At 37.3% G+C, this 17427-nt stretch overlaps 1 protein-coding gene across 5 annotated transcripts in view; it reads right to left on the reverse strand.

The window, feature by feature from the left end:
* CPNE8 (copine 8) overlaps positions 1–17427 on the reverse strand; it is a 334767-nt gene that overhangs the window by 227146 nt on the left and 90194 nt on the right. For all 5 annotated transcript variants that reach the window (XM_025283977.3, XM_044941627.2, XM_006055240.4 and 2 more), the window contains one exon: positions 11592–11668. In XM_025283977.3, coding sequence (XP_025139762.3) covers positions 11592–11668 — 77 coding nt within the window. The remainder of the gene's footprint in view (positions 1–11591; positions 11669–17427) is intronic.

The raw sequence follows: 17427 nt of genomic DNA on the forward strand, positions 1-17427 counted from the left end.
TTTGCCAACAAAGGTCCGTCTAGTCAAGGCTATGGTTTTTTCCAGTAGTCATGTATGGATGTGAGAGTCAGACTATAAAGAAAGCTGAGCACCAAAGAATTCATGCTTTTGAGCTGTGGTGTTGGGGAAGACTCTTGAGATTCCCTTGGACTGCAAGGAGATCCACCAGTCCATCCTAAAGGAAATCAGTACTGAATACTCATTGGAAGGATTGATATTGAAGCTGAAACTCCAAGACTTTGGCCACCTGATGCAAAGAGCTGACTCATTTGAAAAGACCCTGTTGCTGGGAAAGATTGAAGGTGGGAGGAGAAGGGGATGAGAGAGGATGAGATGGTTGGATGGCATCACCAACTCAATGGACATGAGTTTGAGTAAAGTCCAGTACTTGGTGATGGACAGGGAGGCCTGGTGTGCTGCAGTCCATGGGGTTGCAAAGAGTTGGACAGGACTGAGTGACTGAACTAAACTTTACTGAACTAAGAACTCAATCAAGTTAGGCCCTGATATTATTTAAAATAAAACAATTCACCACTCCATCTCACTTGCTTTCATGATAAAGAACCTATTGAGTCTAAGCATAGGAGCAAAGGTAATCCCCAAATGTTTGGTCCAAACATTGATTTCATCAGTATGTTAGAATTTAGACCAAGATGCTTATGGGCAAGGCACCAGTTACCTTGCTTAATTGTAGAACTAATATTCCAAGCCTGCATTTTTCAACTTCAGAATCAGCAAATTAAGACCGTATACAAAAGGGAAGTAGGAAGAAAGGAGCAATGAATTTCACAGAAGAAACTGATTTCTTTGGAAGATTTTACACCAATGTGGTATTTAAACATTGGCATTGCAGTTACCCTTTAGAAACTCACCCAATATTAAAATTAAGTGAAACTAAGAATGTTTATTCAGTAAAGGAAGGTACTATATAATTTAGAACCCATCTTTGAAAATAATGGAGAAGGATATGGCAACCCACTCCAGTATTCATGCCTGGAAAATCCCATGGATGGAGGAGCCTGGCTGGTTACAGTCCATGGGGTTGCAAAGAGTGCGACATGACTAAGAGACTAACACACACTTTCAAAATAATACAGATCATGTCTTATCGTTTCTTTCATTCCATTAGGATTTTCCACCAGGTTATCAGTCCAACCCAGTAAGGTTAGGCAAATATAAACAGAAGCAAAGTTTTGTAGATGATTACACTCTAGGTGAACACAAGCATCTACAACAGAAGACCAAAATGACCTATCACTCCTAAAGCTTACTGATCTGTGATAAACCTGGAAATGAACGATTTTCTTTTTGTCAGAATATGGTATACCCATCCACTCAACCTGGAAATGGATGATCCTTTCTTTGTAAGAATATGGTACATCCATCCACTCAGTTACTTGTATAAGAAATCTGAAAGTCATCCTTGAAATCTTCCTCTTCAACCAAGACTATCAACTTATCAACAATCAAGGCTATGATGATATAAAGAGTAATCAATGGAGAACTCAAATAACGCTTATTTGACTTGGTCAGAATACAGTCTGACCAGGTCAGAATACAGAATATCTGACCTGGTCAGAATACAGTCACAAATTACTTTTGTGGACAAGTGTTAAGCCATTCTCATGTTTCACAATTAGAAAAACAGTTTTTCACCACAATAAAAAAGTTGCAAAAAATGTTCTTTGGAATGGATAATTCTTCAATATTTAACTTTTCATACATGATATTATTCCATCATTTTTTCAGAAACAAAGCCCATTATTAAAAACAACTTGCATGGCCAAAAAAAAAAAAAAATCAGCCTTCAAAGTACGTTTTTAATCTGTTCATTTCTCCTTATCTTCTTAGTCTGGAGTACATGTCTCCTCCAAACTAGATTATTTCATCAATAATTAAATTACTGATAATTCTTTTAATCACCCACAATCTTTTTCCACAAAGAAGTGAATGAACATCTTTGAATAAAAATCATGAATTTTTCAACTGCATCTATGATAAAATTCAAATTATTAAAAACAGCCTATTTTTTAGTCTGTACCCTAATTTTCATAGCTTAAGTGCATGCTATAGCCTTTCAGTTATGTTTCAGTCTTTCTGATCCCATGGACTGAAAGCCCATAAGGTTCCTCTGATCATGGAATTCTCCAGGCAAGAATACTGGAATGGGCTGCCATGCCCTTCTTCATTTCATAATTTATATCAATATGTAATTATACTTATTTATCATTATTTTTTAATGACTAAATGGCAAACTCCATGAGGGAACATGGAAGGAAGATTATTGAGTGAGTCAATTTAAGAGACTTTTCTTAAAAGATATTGACTATATTTAATAATGACAAAAACATTAATAATAATCACTATTAAGTGTTTATTAAATTCCAGTGCTCTCCATGACAAATGTATTATATTAAGTATTGCTACTTCTTACAACAATCCTTTTGAAAGTGTATTATTCATATGTTTCAGATGAGGAAACTGGAGCTCAGGAATTTTAAGTAATTTGCTCGAATTATATATCTATGAAACACAGGTCTGATTGCCCCCAAAGTTTATGTATTATCAACTTCACTATGGTGGCTATTTACTTATCTATAGACTAAATTCTTCATATTAAAAATGTGACATATGTCCCGTCCCTGGGATTCTCTAGGCAAGAACACTTGGAGTGGGTTGCCATTTCCTTCTCAAATGCATGAAAGTGAAAAGTGAAAGTGAAGTCGCTCAGTCGTGTTTGACCCTCAGCGACCCCATGGACTGCAGCCTTCCAGGCTCCTCCGTCCAAGGGATTTTCCAGGCAAGAGTACTGGAGTGGGGTGCCATTGCCTTCTCTGAGACTAAATTCTTCATATTAAAAATGTGACATATATATATGTGTGTGTGTGTGTGTGTGTGTGTGTATATAAACAAAACACAGATGTATCAATTTTGTAATATTACATAGCAAGTTAGTAGCAGAGTTGGGACTTTAAACATCATCTGATTCCCAGACCCATATTCTTTCTAACAAAATAAACCAGACAGAGTAACTGTATCAATCTAATTTTTAGAGAACTTAATAAAGTCAAGAAGACTTTGAAAGTCAAAATTTCATCCGAAGTTGACTATATTTTCACATGCAAAAGTTGCACAATTAAGACATGCACTGCTTTTTTGTAAATTTGTATGTGGCTCACCTTTAAGACTAATCATTCTTCTATCCTTCTTTGTACTCCTCTTCTTCCTCATGTTGATTCTTGATCTTTACATACACTTACGGCCTGAGCATAGCATTCAGGGCAAGGCTACATTTGAGACAGATCTCTAAGCCAACGCTTTAAGGTTCTGAGGTCTCCCTCAAGCCCTATTCTTTTATTTGAATCTTCTGCCTTACTTCCAAGCTCTCTTTCTGATTTATTCCTCTTCCCAGATTTCTCCTGTTGAACTTAAGCATATAATGGGCTCTACCCTTGAACTCTATGTTAGAACTGAGATTCCAATATCAATCAGACAACTAAAAGCTACTCTTCCAATTATCACCTGCCTTCAAGTTCCTATCTCTGTACTCTTCACACCTCTTAGGACACTCGTGAATCCCTCTTGGATCCCCCCTTTATTTTCTACTCATTGCCAGGTCACAAGCTGCTATAGTCAACCTACAAAGAACATAACCTTTCCCTGTAGCCAAAAGAGCTCTTGATTCCATAACCCCTGGAATTTCCCGTCTTCCCCAGAGTAAGAATCTTCTTTCTAACCACAACTTGTTCCTACCTTTTTACTTGATTCTTTTATTTGAAATCAGTCAAGTCTGGATGTGAGTAACAGGAACAAACAGGTATATTACATTATGAATATAATAAATGCTTTCCTTCCAGAGAAGACAATGGCAATCATTATTAAACTGGTGCTGATTCTAGTATTTTGGAAGGTTTTGCAGTACCATGAATGAGATCTCTAAAGATAGAGGTTCTCTGACAGATTTCTCTGAAGAAAACTGGCTATAATCTCACAGCATGAGAAAACACACTGCTGAGTGGGTTTAATGGTACATAATAAAGGGATGACGTAAAATTGATGAGTCATAGGAAGACACAGTAAATGCTGCAGATAAATTAAGCAGCACAAGACTCACTTCAGGAGTTCACAGAAAAGATTAAAGTGTAGGACGGAATACAAGAAATGTAAAAAATGTGTTTGCTCAAACATGAATCCAACAGGAAACACTGTTGAAAATTATGAAAATTATGAGATACTAGGAATTCTTCAACATCAATTTTTTAAAATTCCACATAAAATTTCCTATAAAATGCTAAAAATTAATTTTATTCTCATAAAAATGAGAAAAATCTACTTTTAAAAGTGACAGCAGTAACTAAAGCACAGAAAGTGAAAAGATAAGTTTATATTCAAATTCTGATTATTTAATAGGTTATCAAGCTATGTCCAAGAAACCATTTTTCCTTTGTAGTCAACATAACAATTTTCAAAGTCTTGATTAATAATAAATAATTTAAAGCTCTAGCATTGTTCAGTGCATAGGAGAAGGAAATGGCAACCCACTCCAGTGTTCTTGCCTGGAGAATCCCAGGGACGGGGGAGCCTGGTGGGCTGCCGTCTATGGGGTCACACAGAGTCGGACACGATTGAAGTGACTTAGCAGCGGCAGCATTGTTCAGTCACTCAGTCATGTCCTACTCTTAGCCACCCCATGGACTGCAGCATGCCAGGCTTCCCTGTCCTTCGCCATCTCTCAGAGCTTGCTCAAAACTCATGTCCACTGAGTCAATGATGCCATCCAACAATCTCGTCCTCTGTTAACCTCTTCTCCTCCTGCCTTCAATCTTTCCCAGCATCAGGGTCTTTTCTAATGTGTCAGCTCTTCACATTGGTGGCCAAAGTACTGGAGTTTCAGCTTCAGCATTAGCCCTTCTAATAAATAATCAGGATTCACTGGTTTGAGCTGTTTGCTGTACAAGGGACTCTCAAGAGTTTTCTCCAAAACTGCAGGTCAAAAGCATCAATTTTTCAGTGCTCAGTCTTCTTTATGGTCCAACTCTATATGGACCTTCATCAACAAACTGATGTCTCTGCTTTTTAATATGCTGCCTAGGTTGGTCTTAGCTTTTATTCCAAGGACCAGGCATCTTTTAATTTTGTGGCTGCAGTCAGCAACTGCAGTGATTTTGGAACCCAAGAAAACAAAGTCTGTCACCGTTTTCATTGTTTCCCCATCTATTTGACATGAAGTGATGGGATGAGATAATATGAGCTTCAATTTTTGAATGTTGAGTTGTAAGCCAGCTTTTTCATTCTCTTCTTTCACTTTCATCAAGAGGCTTTTTGGCTCCTCTTCACTTTCTGCAATAAGGGTGGTGTCATCTGCATATCTGAGGTTACTGGTATTTCTCCCAGCAACCCTGATTTCAGCTTGTGCTTCATAAAGCCTGGCATTTCACATGATGTACTCTGCATATAAGTTAAATAAGCAGGGTGACAATATACAGCCTAGACATACTCCTTTCCCAATTTGGAACCAGTGCATTGTTCCATGTCCAGTTCTAACTGTTGCTTCTTGACTTGCATACAGGTTTCTCAGGAGGCAGGTAAGGTGGTCTGGTATGACCATCTCTTTAAGAATTTTCCACAGTTTGTTGTCATCCACACAGTCAAAGAATTTCGAGTAGTCGATGAAGCAACATGTGTCTTTCTGGAATTCACTTGCTTTTTCTATGATCCAACCGACATTGGCAATTTGATTCTGTTGTTCCTCTGCCTTTTCTAAATCCAGCTTAAACATCTGGAAGTTCTTCGTTCATGTGCTTTTGAAGCCTGGCTTGGTGAATTTTGAGCATTACTTTGCTAGTGTGTGAAATGAGTGCAATTGTGTGCTAGTTTGAACATTATTTGGCATTGCCCTTCTTTGGGACTGGAATGAATACTGAGCTTTTCCAGTCCTATGGCCACTGCTAAGTTTTCCAGATTTGCTGGCATATTGAGTGCAGCACACTTTAACAGCACCATCTTTTCGGATTTGAAATAAGTTCATTGGAATTCCATCACCTCTACTACCTTTGTTCATGGTAATGCTTCCTAAGGTCCACTTGACTTCACACTCCAGGATGTCTAGCTCTAGGTGAGTGATCACACCATCATGATTATCTGGGTCATGAAGATCTTTTTTGTATAGTTCTTCTGTGTATTCTTGCCACCTCTTCTTAATATCTTCTGCTTCTGTTAGGTCCATACCGTTTCTGTCCTTTATTGTGTCCATCTTTTCATGAAATGTTTCCTCAGTATCTCTAATTTTCTTGAAGAGATCTCTAGTCTTCCCCGTTCTATTGTTTTCCTCTATTTCTTTGCATTGTTTACTTAGGAAGGCTTTCTTATCTCTCCTTACTATTCTTTCAAACTGCATTCAGATGGGTATATCTTTCCTTTTCTCCTTTGCCTTTAACTTCTTTTCTCAGCCATTTGTAAGGTCACCTGAGACAGGCATTTTGCCTTTTTGTATTTCTTTTTCTTGTGGATGGTTTTGACCACCACCTCCTGTACAAGGCCCTGAACCTCCCTCCATAGTTCTTCAGGCACTCTATCAGATCTAATCCGTTGAATCTGTTTGTTATTTCCATTGTATAATCATAAGGGATTTGATTTAGGTCATACTGATTGGCCTAGTGATTTTCCCTACTGAATTCAATTTAAATGTGAATTTTGCCATAAGGAGTTCATGATCTGAGCCACAGTCAGCTCCTGGTCTTGTTTTTGTTGACTGTACAGAGCTTCTCCATCTTCAACTGCAAAGAATATAGTCGATCTGATTTCAGCATTGAGCCTCTGGTGATGTCCATGTGTAGAGTCTTCTCTTGTGTTGTTGGAAGAGGGTGTTTGCTATATCCAGTGTGTTCCTTGGCAATTTGGCAGTCCCTTGGCACTGGTCATACTAAAATTCCAGATTTCATATTTAACATCATTTTTAAAAAGGCCATCTCTGAGGGTATATTATCACACAACTGCAACTAAGAAGCGACATTCTTCTCAATACCTTAGCCAAAAATAATTTAAACTAGGCCATTTATAGGGAAGAAAACAAGGGAATATTTTTAATAACTTAGAATATAAATGAGATACTATTTGGAAAACAAAACTCTAATCTAAAACACTAAATCATTTGAATCATGTTAAGATAAATAATATATGGGACACAAGACTTTTAAAGTTCACAATGAGCCATTTGTATTAATTGCAGGTAGATTATCTGCCTCAGGAGGTGTCCTGTGCTACTATTCTTAAGTCTATACCTAACCACACACAAAAAATTGCCTAACTCTTGAACAAAATTGCCAAAGGTAATAGCTGCAGGAGAGTTTACAAATTCTCTATCTCCAGCTGCGAGAAATAGACCATGAAAACATCTTTAATGACCATCCTGCAATATTATCTTTGCCCTAGACAGCTAAGTCTGGCTAGAGCTGTTCACAAGGGAGATGAAAGATGGGAGAAAGCAAAATGGACTATGAGAAATAGATGTAAGATCTGCATGTTAAATATATACTATACTATTTGTCCAATATGAACTTCATCATTTCTACCAGGCTTTCATTTATTCCACTGTTTTTATATATCATGTGATAAAACAAGAAATCTTTAGAAGTTGTCAGGGGAAATAATTCCCTGACTTTGCATCAACTCCAGTACCCAACCTGGCTCTATCTTTTCTTCCAAAGCCATTCCCTTCTGCACTGAAATGCCATATCTTCCAATCTTCCCATCTCTCCCTACCATCTATCCATTAGATTTGTTCAAAATAGTCAAATACATGGAAAAAAGGTGGCACTGATCAGGAGATAGCAGGAAAGAGTGTGGAATCTGAACACATCCATCGAGGGCACCAGCTGCTATGAAGCCTTACTTAGACACTATGAGCAATACAGCTTCACTTTTGTCCTCAACCACCAAACCATGCTCCTTCAAACAAAAACTATGAATAGTTTAGATTGCTTTTCATTTGAAGTTGAGGTAAAGAGGTGGCATGCCATTTGAATAGAAGTTGTATCTTTTTTCAAAGCACTTGAACTTCCAAGACCCAGGACAGAATGCTTAGCCAGTGTACCTGGTTCTTTAATTCACATGTTCCCCTTTCTCTAGACAAATACCTTTCTCATAGCTAGAGCTTTTATTTTTATTTATTTTTTTAAAATTTAAATTTATTTATTTTAATTGGAGGTTAATTACTTTACAATATTGTATTGGTTTTGCCATACATCAACATGAATCCGCCACAGGTGTACACGTGCTCCCCATCCTGAACCCCCCTCCCACCACCCTCCCCGTACCATCCCTCTGGGTCATCTCAGTGCACCATAGCTAGAGTTTTTAAAGCTTCCCAGGTGGCACAGTGGAAAAGAATCCACCTGCCAATGCAGGAGTCACAAGAGACATGGGTTTGATTCCTGTCAGGAAGATCCCCTGAAGTAGGAAATGGCAACTCGCTCCAGTATTCTTGCCTGGAAAATTCCATGGACAGAGGAGCCTTGTGTGCTATACTCCATAGGGTTACAAAGAGTCATACATGACTGAGCACAGATACACACACACAGAGTTTTTAATAAAAGCCAGTATTTTCTCAAGTAAGAGGGTGGGTGACTACAAAATATTTGTTTGTGTGTTTTATCTAATCCAGTATCCACCTGGGTTGGAGTAACTGCTCAGGTGAGAGAACATGTTACCTGATGTTTTGATGAGTAAGTCCAAAATATCCTTCTGCTAGCAAGCTAAATGCATTCACTTGTACTGTTGTACTGTCCTATTTCTGATTAATCTCCTCAGAATCCTCTCATCCCTTTCCTCTGTTCTCTTTATCTCAAGTATCTAATTTAATTCCTTCATGTAATAGGCCACCACTCTACAATTCTTATAGTTTCTTCTTTGGTTCTTTTGGTAGCCAATTTATTTGCTATACTCAAACTCTACACTTCATTACCCATTTAGTACTAACATTTGCGTAGCTAAACTTATTTAGAAAATCAAAACATTTTCCACAATTTTAACAATAAGCCATTATTGTTTCAGCCCTTTCCTTAATGTGAATGTATCTGGTAAGGTTGCCCAATAAAGCCTAAGGGAGACTTTGAATATAAGGTTAGTTACACATACTTAAAAAGTGAATGAATTATATCTTTTTCAATAAGGTATAATATTAACACTTATGATAAACTTGCCTAAATTACAAAATATCCTATAGATGAAACAAAACATGCAGTTATAATGATCCATGTTGTCTGAAAAGGTTTCCAAGGTTTTGCTTCATTTGTGCTACTTCAGCCTCAGCAGAAGCTTAGAAAAATCTAAAGAGCATTTTATCCTTTCTGATTATGTAAAATCATTATGACTCAATTGTGGGCAAATACTTCCTACAATTGGCATATTCTGCCAATCATTACTCCAGGAATCTTCACTCCATAGCGGGAATTTGCTTCTGTTGGTCTTGTGTAGTAGAACTTACTGAATTAGTTGAATAAGGACCACATCTTATACTACATTCTATTTACGACATACCCCAGTCAATATAATAACAACTTTTTGCATGTTTCAAGACTAATATTTTTTATTATTTATTTATCTTTCAAGGCTAATATTTTGCATGTTTCCATCTAGTCAAAGCTATGGTTGTTCCAGTAGTCATGTATGGATGTGAAAGCTGGATTATAAAGAAAGCTGAGCACCAATGAATTGATGCTTTTGAACCGTGGTGTTGGAGAAGACTCTTGAGAGTCCCTTGGACTGCAAGGAAATCAAACCAGTCAATCCTAATGGAAATCAGGCCTGAATATTCATTGGAAGGATTGATGCTGAAGCTGAAACTGCAGTACTTTGGCCACCTGATGCAAAGAACTGACTCACTGGAAAAGACCCCAATGCTGGGAAAGACTGAAGGCAGGAGGAAAAGGGGATGACAGAAGATGAGATGGTTGGATGGCATCACCAGCTCGATGAAGATGAGTTTGAGCAAGCTCTGGGAGTTGGTGGACAGGGAAGCCTGGCATGCTGCAGTCCATGGGTCACAAAAAGTAGGACACGATTGACCGACTGAACTGAACTGTACTGAAGACTAACATAAAGCTGATTTTCCACTGGGAAAATTTTATGGTATTTAAGAGTTTTCTGAAATGAGTTATGATTTCCTTTTATGGAAAAAATAAAATGAAATAAAACTGTTTAATAAAATGAGCAATATAAAAATATGAGTGAAATCTTAAAAATCTCTGTTCTGTTACTCTGAAATAAAAATTCTACATTTTTACTTCTTTTGTTTTCTCTCAAAGAATATTAAAGGCATAGGTAAGGTGGCATTGAATAGATAATACTGATTATTTCTTTTAGCAAAAGAAAGGGTGTTTTAGTAATTTTCTAAGAATGCTTATGGGCCTATCTCACTAGTCTAGACAATGCAATAAGAATTATATATGCTTAATAAAAAATTTATGTTTTCTTTATAGATTATTTATTATTGGTTTATTAAATGAGCATAAATATATGTGAACCAAATCCTATAATCCTTCCAAATCCTACAATGATATAAAAAACAAATTATATGTGAAAATCATGTTTAAAAGGCAGTTGGTATGCAAAAGCTTTCCTACTGATATTTCAAAATAATTTTCTAAGAAAATCAAGTTATAAATAAAAGAAGTTAGAATTTATAGACTTCTTATTAACCTAAGAAAAACACATTAAGTATAACGTTTCATTATATACAGGGAATGTGAGAATGATGCTTTAATCATTTCAATTTTTGATGTCAAAGGTGAATACATTTGATGGGTTTTGACATCATTATATTATGAGTTTGAGATTCTTATAAGATTGGTGAAGATAGAGACTTCAAAACTCCCCAAATCTTTAGACACTGTGGTTTAGTCTGCAGTTGCCTTAGATCTTCCTAGATCTTTTGATGTTTAAAAACAGTTAACTGAATCCAAAACATCAAAATTTAGGGATGGGAGAAGAAGGATGAAGAGAAGAGGAAAAGATTAGGGAGAATGTCTATAGTTTGTTTACTGTCTTATATGGAACTAGAGAAAATAGATCAGCCTATGCAATTAATCTGGAAATTAAACATTATTTCCATAACTGAAGGTGAATATGAAAAATATAATTCTTAGTGAACACCTTTTCTTAACATTTATACATTGCCTTCTTTTCAGACAAATTTTTCAGTAAAAATTATTATTAAAATCTCAATCACTAAACATGCATTTATTAAACATAAAAGGTGGTACTAAATATACTCATTGGCCCAAAGAAGTAAAATCTTGTCTTTAAAAAGTACTGTATCTAAGAAATAATATTAAAACCAAAAGGAGGACAACATGTTTTCTTGCTTAAATTTTCTCATTTCATTTTGTGAACATTTTGTAGCATGGCATATGACAGCTGAAATACAAATTATCCTTTACAAAAATGTCAAAATGATTTGTTGGAAGTAAAAAAACTCAAGATTTTAAAACACAGTTTTGATCCACAACCACATATTCATCAATTCCAAACTTTCAAAATAGAAAATGAAAAGTTAACATTTCATTGTCTAAAATTAAAGAAAAAATACTTACACTATGGACTTTTCCAGGCGACTTCCCTGTGAACCAACAATCTCCCCCAATGTACAAAACACTTGTCCCAGAAAGTCCTAAAATAGATAAAAAGATTAAGGCACTTAAGTTCCCAAACTGTCTTTACGTATTCTGTACATCATATCTGCATTGTTTTCATTGTTAACTTATTGAATTCTCTAACTTCCAATAATAAACAAAATGAGCTCAAAATGCATGAATTTTAGCATATGATTGTCCCCTAAGTTTGCACAGCCTTCTGTTTTTTTAATCACTAAGTTAGTTTGTTATTATGAGTGCTCAGACATTGTATTTGCTTTCTTTCTCTTTTTTAAATTAAAATGAAAATGGAAAACAAGTTCCAGGATTTGAATTCACAACTGAATTGACTTGAGATGTCCCTGAAATTACTAAACTTTTGTCTGAGAAGGCAAATCATAAACGCACAGGGCAGTGGTGGCCAACACTAACAGCGCTACTTACAGAGAAGCAGTGTGATAGCACGGCTACAACCAGCATCCAGAGTCACACTGCCAGATGTCTATTCCAGCACGACCACTGACCATTTATGAAATGGCAGTTATTATGCTGTCCAGTTTCCTCACACACATAGTTGCCCCCTTATAGAGCTATTGTGAATTCAATGAGTTATTATTGCATGAGATGATATTTGTAGATACTAAGTGCCCCCAAATGGGGTAAGTATAATATTAAGTCTTATTTTCAAGACTCAGAATAACCCTGCAAAATGAGAGGTTTGTTACTAATACTATTAATAAATTTCACATATAAAGAAACTAATCATCTAAGATGTTTTCCTTCATGTTTTAAGCAGTCAATGAATAGCAGAGATACCCAGATATTCTGATTCAAGACTGAAATACTGCCTAAAGATTTAAATATCATAAATACAATGCAACTCCCCATGTTAATAAAATAAGGGTTCCAACACCATCCAGATATGTGCGTCAAGAAAACATAGAGGTGGTTCAGGGAGAGGCACATCATGGCCTGTGTATGATCCCAAGCTGCATTAAAGGAGAAAGTGGGAGATCTGTCTACACTGTACTGTGAACTGGCCCAGGAAAATCCCTAAGAAAGAATGACAGCAAACAAAATGCTCTTTTAAGTTTTACTAAATAAAAATTTTAAATACCTAACAAGCCACAAAAGTAAAAACTGTGTTATTCACAGGAAGCTGCCCTAAATCTCATGAGAGAAAAAAAGGCCACTGTAGACTAGGACAGTCAAGGGAATATTTTTCCAAAGTATGTAAGCCTTGAGAGCCATGTAGGATTCAGACTACAAATAGGAGAGAGTTGGACCATTTCAGTCCTAGAGAATAAATCAGAATAACAGACAAGAGTACAATGAAAAAAAGAGCAGACCTTAAATAAAGGGCAGAAACAGAAATGAAGAACCAATACTGTGGTGAGCCCTCTTGGCCAAGCCAAAAAAAAAAAAAAAAAAGCCTTAGAAGCAACTGGCAGCCTTTCAGCAACCTTTCAGCAAAGCAGGGACACCATTAGAACAATGGATTCACAAGATTACTTAGCTACCAATTTGCAGAAAGGACTGAGGAGTGAAGAAAAATCTGAAAGTCAGATCAATCAAAAGGCTACAGTAGTTAATAGGAAGGAAAGTGTTAAGCCTCAAGCTAAAGTTGTAAGAGACACTTGGGAAATGTGCAGAAAAATGGCAGGATTTGGTGTAAACTGTACTTGCACTTGGACCTCCCAAGTGGCAACAGGGGTAAAGACCCTGCCTGCCAATGCAGTGAGACATAAGAAACGTGGATCTGATCCCTGGGTTGGGAAGATTCCCTGGAGAAGGGAATGAGAACCCACTTCAATATTCTGGCCTGGAGAATCCCACGGACAGAGGAGCCTGGAGGACTACAGTCCAGCAGGTTGCAAAGAGTCAGACATGACTGAAGTGACTTAGCTTCACTTGTACATAGTGGGGGTGGGGCAATGAAGAGAGGGAGAAAGAAAATAAATCTGGATTTGGATCTTGACTGCTGACAGAATATCAATACTTTCATTAAACTGCAAATCATTTTAAATTTTGCTTTCAAATAAGTAAAATGTACTTCAGGTAAAGGCTTGACACATTTAAATTAAATATCCTTAAAAATAACATGTCTTTGCCAACTTCATAACAGACTTTACAAATGTGTCTATGGATTTTTAAAAACAAACATGACTTTTTCTAAGTCACACTGTATGTGAGAACTTGATACTAAAGATTTGAAATGTCATTGGTCTTCTAGGTCAGCAGCAAAATATACATGGGGATTCTAGAACTGTTTTCTAAGGATATTAGTATTGATGGGCAGCTGCTCATTCTGCATATTAAATGGATTTGGTCAATAAAAGAACAAGTCTCACTAAAAGCTTTTCACTGCTGTAGTAACTCAAGAAAACAGAACAGATATATTGAACATTCCATATTAGAGTCCACATATATAATTTAGCGTAGAACACATGCATATCATCTTAACTGAACTAAAAGGAAATAAAAATAATAAAATCAATAAAATGAGCATCAAAAAGATGTAGTGTGGACTGAAACCTTTTATTGCTACTGCAGTAAAGTAGCTACTGCTACTGCAATCTCTGCCCCTAAATATTATGGTACTTATGTAATTGTTTTACATCTGCCTATGTTCATGTAGTCATGATGTGCATACAATCCATGTGCTATTCATAATGCAAAAATCAGCACATAATATTTAATATTTGTCAACTACTTCTTGTGTTGGAAAAGGTCTACTGAATCCGTTTTTCAGTCAGTGTCAGGGAATGTTTAATTTTAAGGAGTCCTGTATATTGTTTTCTGTTCCTCAAGGGTCCTCTGTTCCTTATCAGTTCCTGGAAAACAGGAACGAGCAGAGCTGCACGCAGTTCTCAGGACTGAGATCATGAGACAGAAAGCATATGTGGATTCCTTTCAGTAACTTTTTACTTTTCTGTAAAACTACTTAATCATGTTCCTATTTCTCAAGACACGGATTGTCTTCTGGCCCTGTGACGATTGTTATTCCACTAGTTACTGTTGTCATGGCCCTGTGACGATTGTTATTTCCTTAGTCACTGTAGTTATGCATCTGGTTTCGGTGTTTTTGCTCAAATTCATTTTTTGCCTAAAGCTTCCTTGTATAACAATATATACACACATGCTGCCATGAATAAAGCACCCTTGTTTCACTCGAGACTTGGGTCCCCTGCGTCCTTCTTTTCATCACTTTCTTTTCCTCAACTTCAGTCCCCAGGTCCCAGTCTGTAAAGACCACAATTCAGCTCAATGGTCTACATTCCCTATGCATTTTACACAATGCTAACTAGTCATTCATTCAGGCAGTGCAGTTTAGTGTCACAGTCGTGTCTGACTCTTTGCGATCCCATCACTAAAACCAGAGCTTGCTCAAACTCATATTCATCGAGTCGGTGATGCCATCCAAGCATCTTATCCTCTGTTGACCCCTTTTCCCCCTGCCTTCAATCTTTCCCAGCATCAGGGTCTTTCCCAGAGAGTCAGTTCTTCCCATCAGGTGGCCAAAGTACTAGAGTTTCAACTTCAGCATCAGTCTTTCCAATGAATATTTAGGAATGATTTCCTTTAGGATGGACTGGTTGGATCTCCTTGCAGTCCAAGGAATTCTTAATAAGAGTCTTTGCCAACACTACAGTTCAAAACCATCAATTCTTACACACTCAGCTTTCTTTATACTCCAATTCTCACATCCATACATGACTACTGGAAAAATCATAGCCTTGACTAGACAGACCTTTGTTGGCAAAGTAATGTCTCTGCTTTTTAATATGTTCTCTAGGTTGGTCATAGCTTTTCTTACAAGGAGCAAATGTCTTTTAATTTCATGGCTGCAGTCACCATCTGAGGTGATTTTGGAGCCCCCCCAAAAGAGTCTCTCACTGTTTTCATTGTTTTCCCATCTGTTTGTCATGAAGTGATGGGACTAGATGCCATGATCTTCATTTTTTGAATGTTTCATTTTAAGCCAAATTTTTTACTCTCCTCTTTCACTTTCATGAAGAGGCTCTTTAGTTCTTCTTTGCTTTTTGCCATAAGGGTGGTGTCATCTGCATATCTGAGGTTATTGAAATTTCTCCTGGCCATCTTGACTCCAGCCTGTAATTCATACAGACCCACATTTCGCATGATGTACTCTGCATATAAGTTAAATAAACAGGGTGAAAATGTACAGCCTTGACGTACTCCTTTCCCAATTTAAAACCAGTCCATGTTCCATATCCAGTTCTAACTGTTGCTTCTTGAACTGCATACAGACTTCTCAGGGGGCAGGTAAGGTGGCCTGGTATTCCCATCTCTTGAAGAATTTTCCACAGTTTGCTGTGATCCACATAGTCAAAGGCTTTGGTGCAGTCAATAAAGCAGAAGTAGATATTTTTCTGGCACTTCACTTGTAGCTCAGTTGGTAAAGAATCTGCCTGCAGTACAGAAGATGTGGATTCGATCCCTGGGTTGGGAAGATGCTCTGGAGAAGGAAATGGCAACCCACTCCCATATCCTTGCCTGGAAAATCTCATGGACAGAGGAGCCTGGTGGGTTGCAGTCCATGGGGTTGCAAAGAGTCGAGCATGACTGAGTGACTAACACTTAACGCTTAGATATTTTTCTGGAACTCTCTTGCTTTTTGATGATCCAGTGGATGTTGACAATTTGACTTCTGGTTCCTCTGCCTTTTCTAAATCCAGCTTGAACATCTGGAAGTTCACAGTTCACGTATTGCTGAAGTCTGGCTTGGAGAATTTTGAGCATTACTTTGCTAGTGTGTGAGAGGAGTGCAATTATGTGGTAGTTTGAACATTCTTTGGCATTGCCTTTCTTTGGGACTGGAATGAAAACTGACCTTTCCAGTCCTGTGGCCACTGATGAGTTTTCCAAAATTGCTGGCATATTGAGTGCCGCACTTTTACAGGATCATTGTTTAGGATTTGAAATAGCTCAACTGGAGTTCCATCACCTCCACTAGCTTTGTTCCTAGTGATGCTTTCTAATTCCCACTTGACTTTGCATTCTGGGATATCTGGCTCCAGGTGAGTGATCACACCATCATGGTATCTGGGTCATGAGGATCTTTTTTGTATAGTTCTTCTGTGTATTCTTGCCACCTCTTCTTAATATTTTCTGCTTCTGTTAGGTCCATACAATTTCTGTCCTTCATTGTGCTCATCTTTGCATGAAATGTTCCCTTGGTATCTCTAATTTTCTTGAAGAGATCTCTAGTCTTTCCCATTCTATTGTTTTCCTCTATTTCTTTTCAGTGATCACTGAGGAAGCCTTTCTTATCTCTCCTTGCTATTCTTTGGAACTCTGCATTCAGATGGGCATATCTTTCCTTTTCCCCCTTGCCTTTTGCTTCTCTTCTTTACTCAGCTATTTGTAAGGCCTCCTCAGACAATCGTTTTGCCTTTTTGCATTTCTTTTTCTTGGGGATCGTCTGGATCACTGCCTCCTGTACACTGTCACAAACCTTTGTCCATAGTTCTTCAGGCACTGTCTATCAGATCTAATCTCTTGAATCTGTTTGTCACTTTCACTGTATAATTGTAAGGGATTGGATTTAGGTCATACCTGAATGGTCTAATGGTTTTCCTTAGTTTCTTCAATTTAAATCTGAATTTGGCAATAAGGAGTTCATGATCTGAGCTACAGTCAGATCCTAGTCTTGTTTTTGCTGAATGTATAGAGCTTCTCCATCTTTGGCTGCCAAGAATATAATCAATCTAATTTAGGTATTAACAATCTGGTGATGTCCATGTGTAGAGTCTCTTGTGTTATTGGAAGAGGA

This window comes from Bubalus bubalis, chromosome 4 (assembly GCF_019923935.1).
Source record: "Bubalus bubalis isolate 160015118507 breed Murrah chromosome 4, NDDB_SH_1, whole genome shotgun sequence".
Classification (NCBI taxonomy): Eukaryota; Metazoa; Chordata; class Mammalia; order Artiodactyla; family Bovidae; genus Bubalus; species Bubalus bubalis.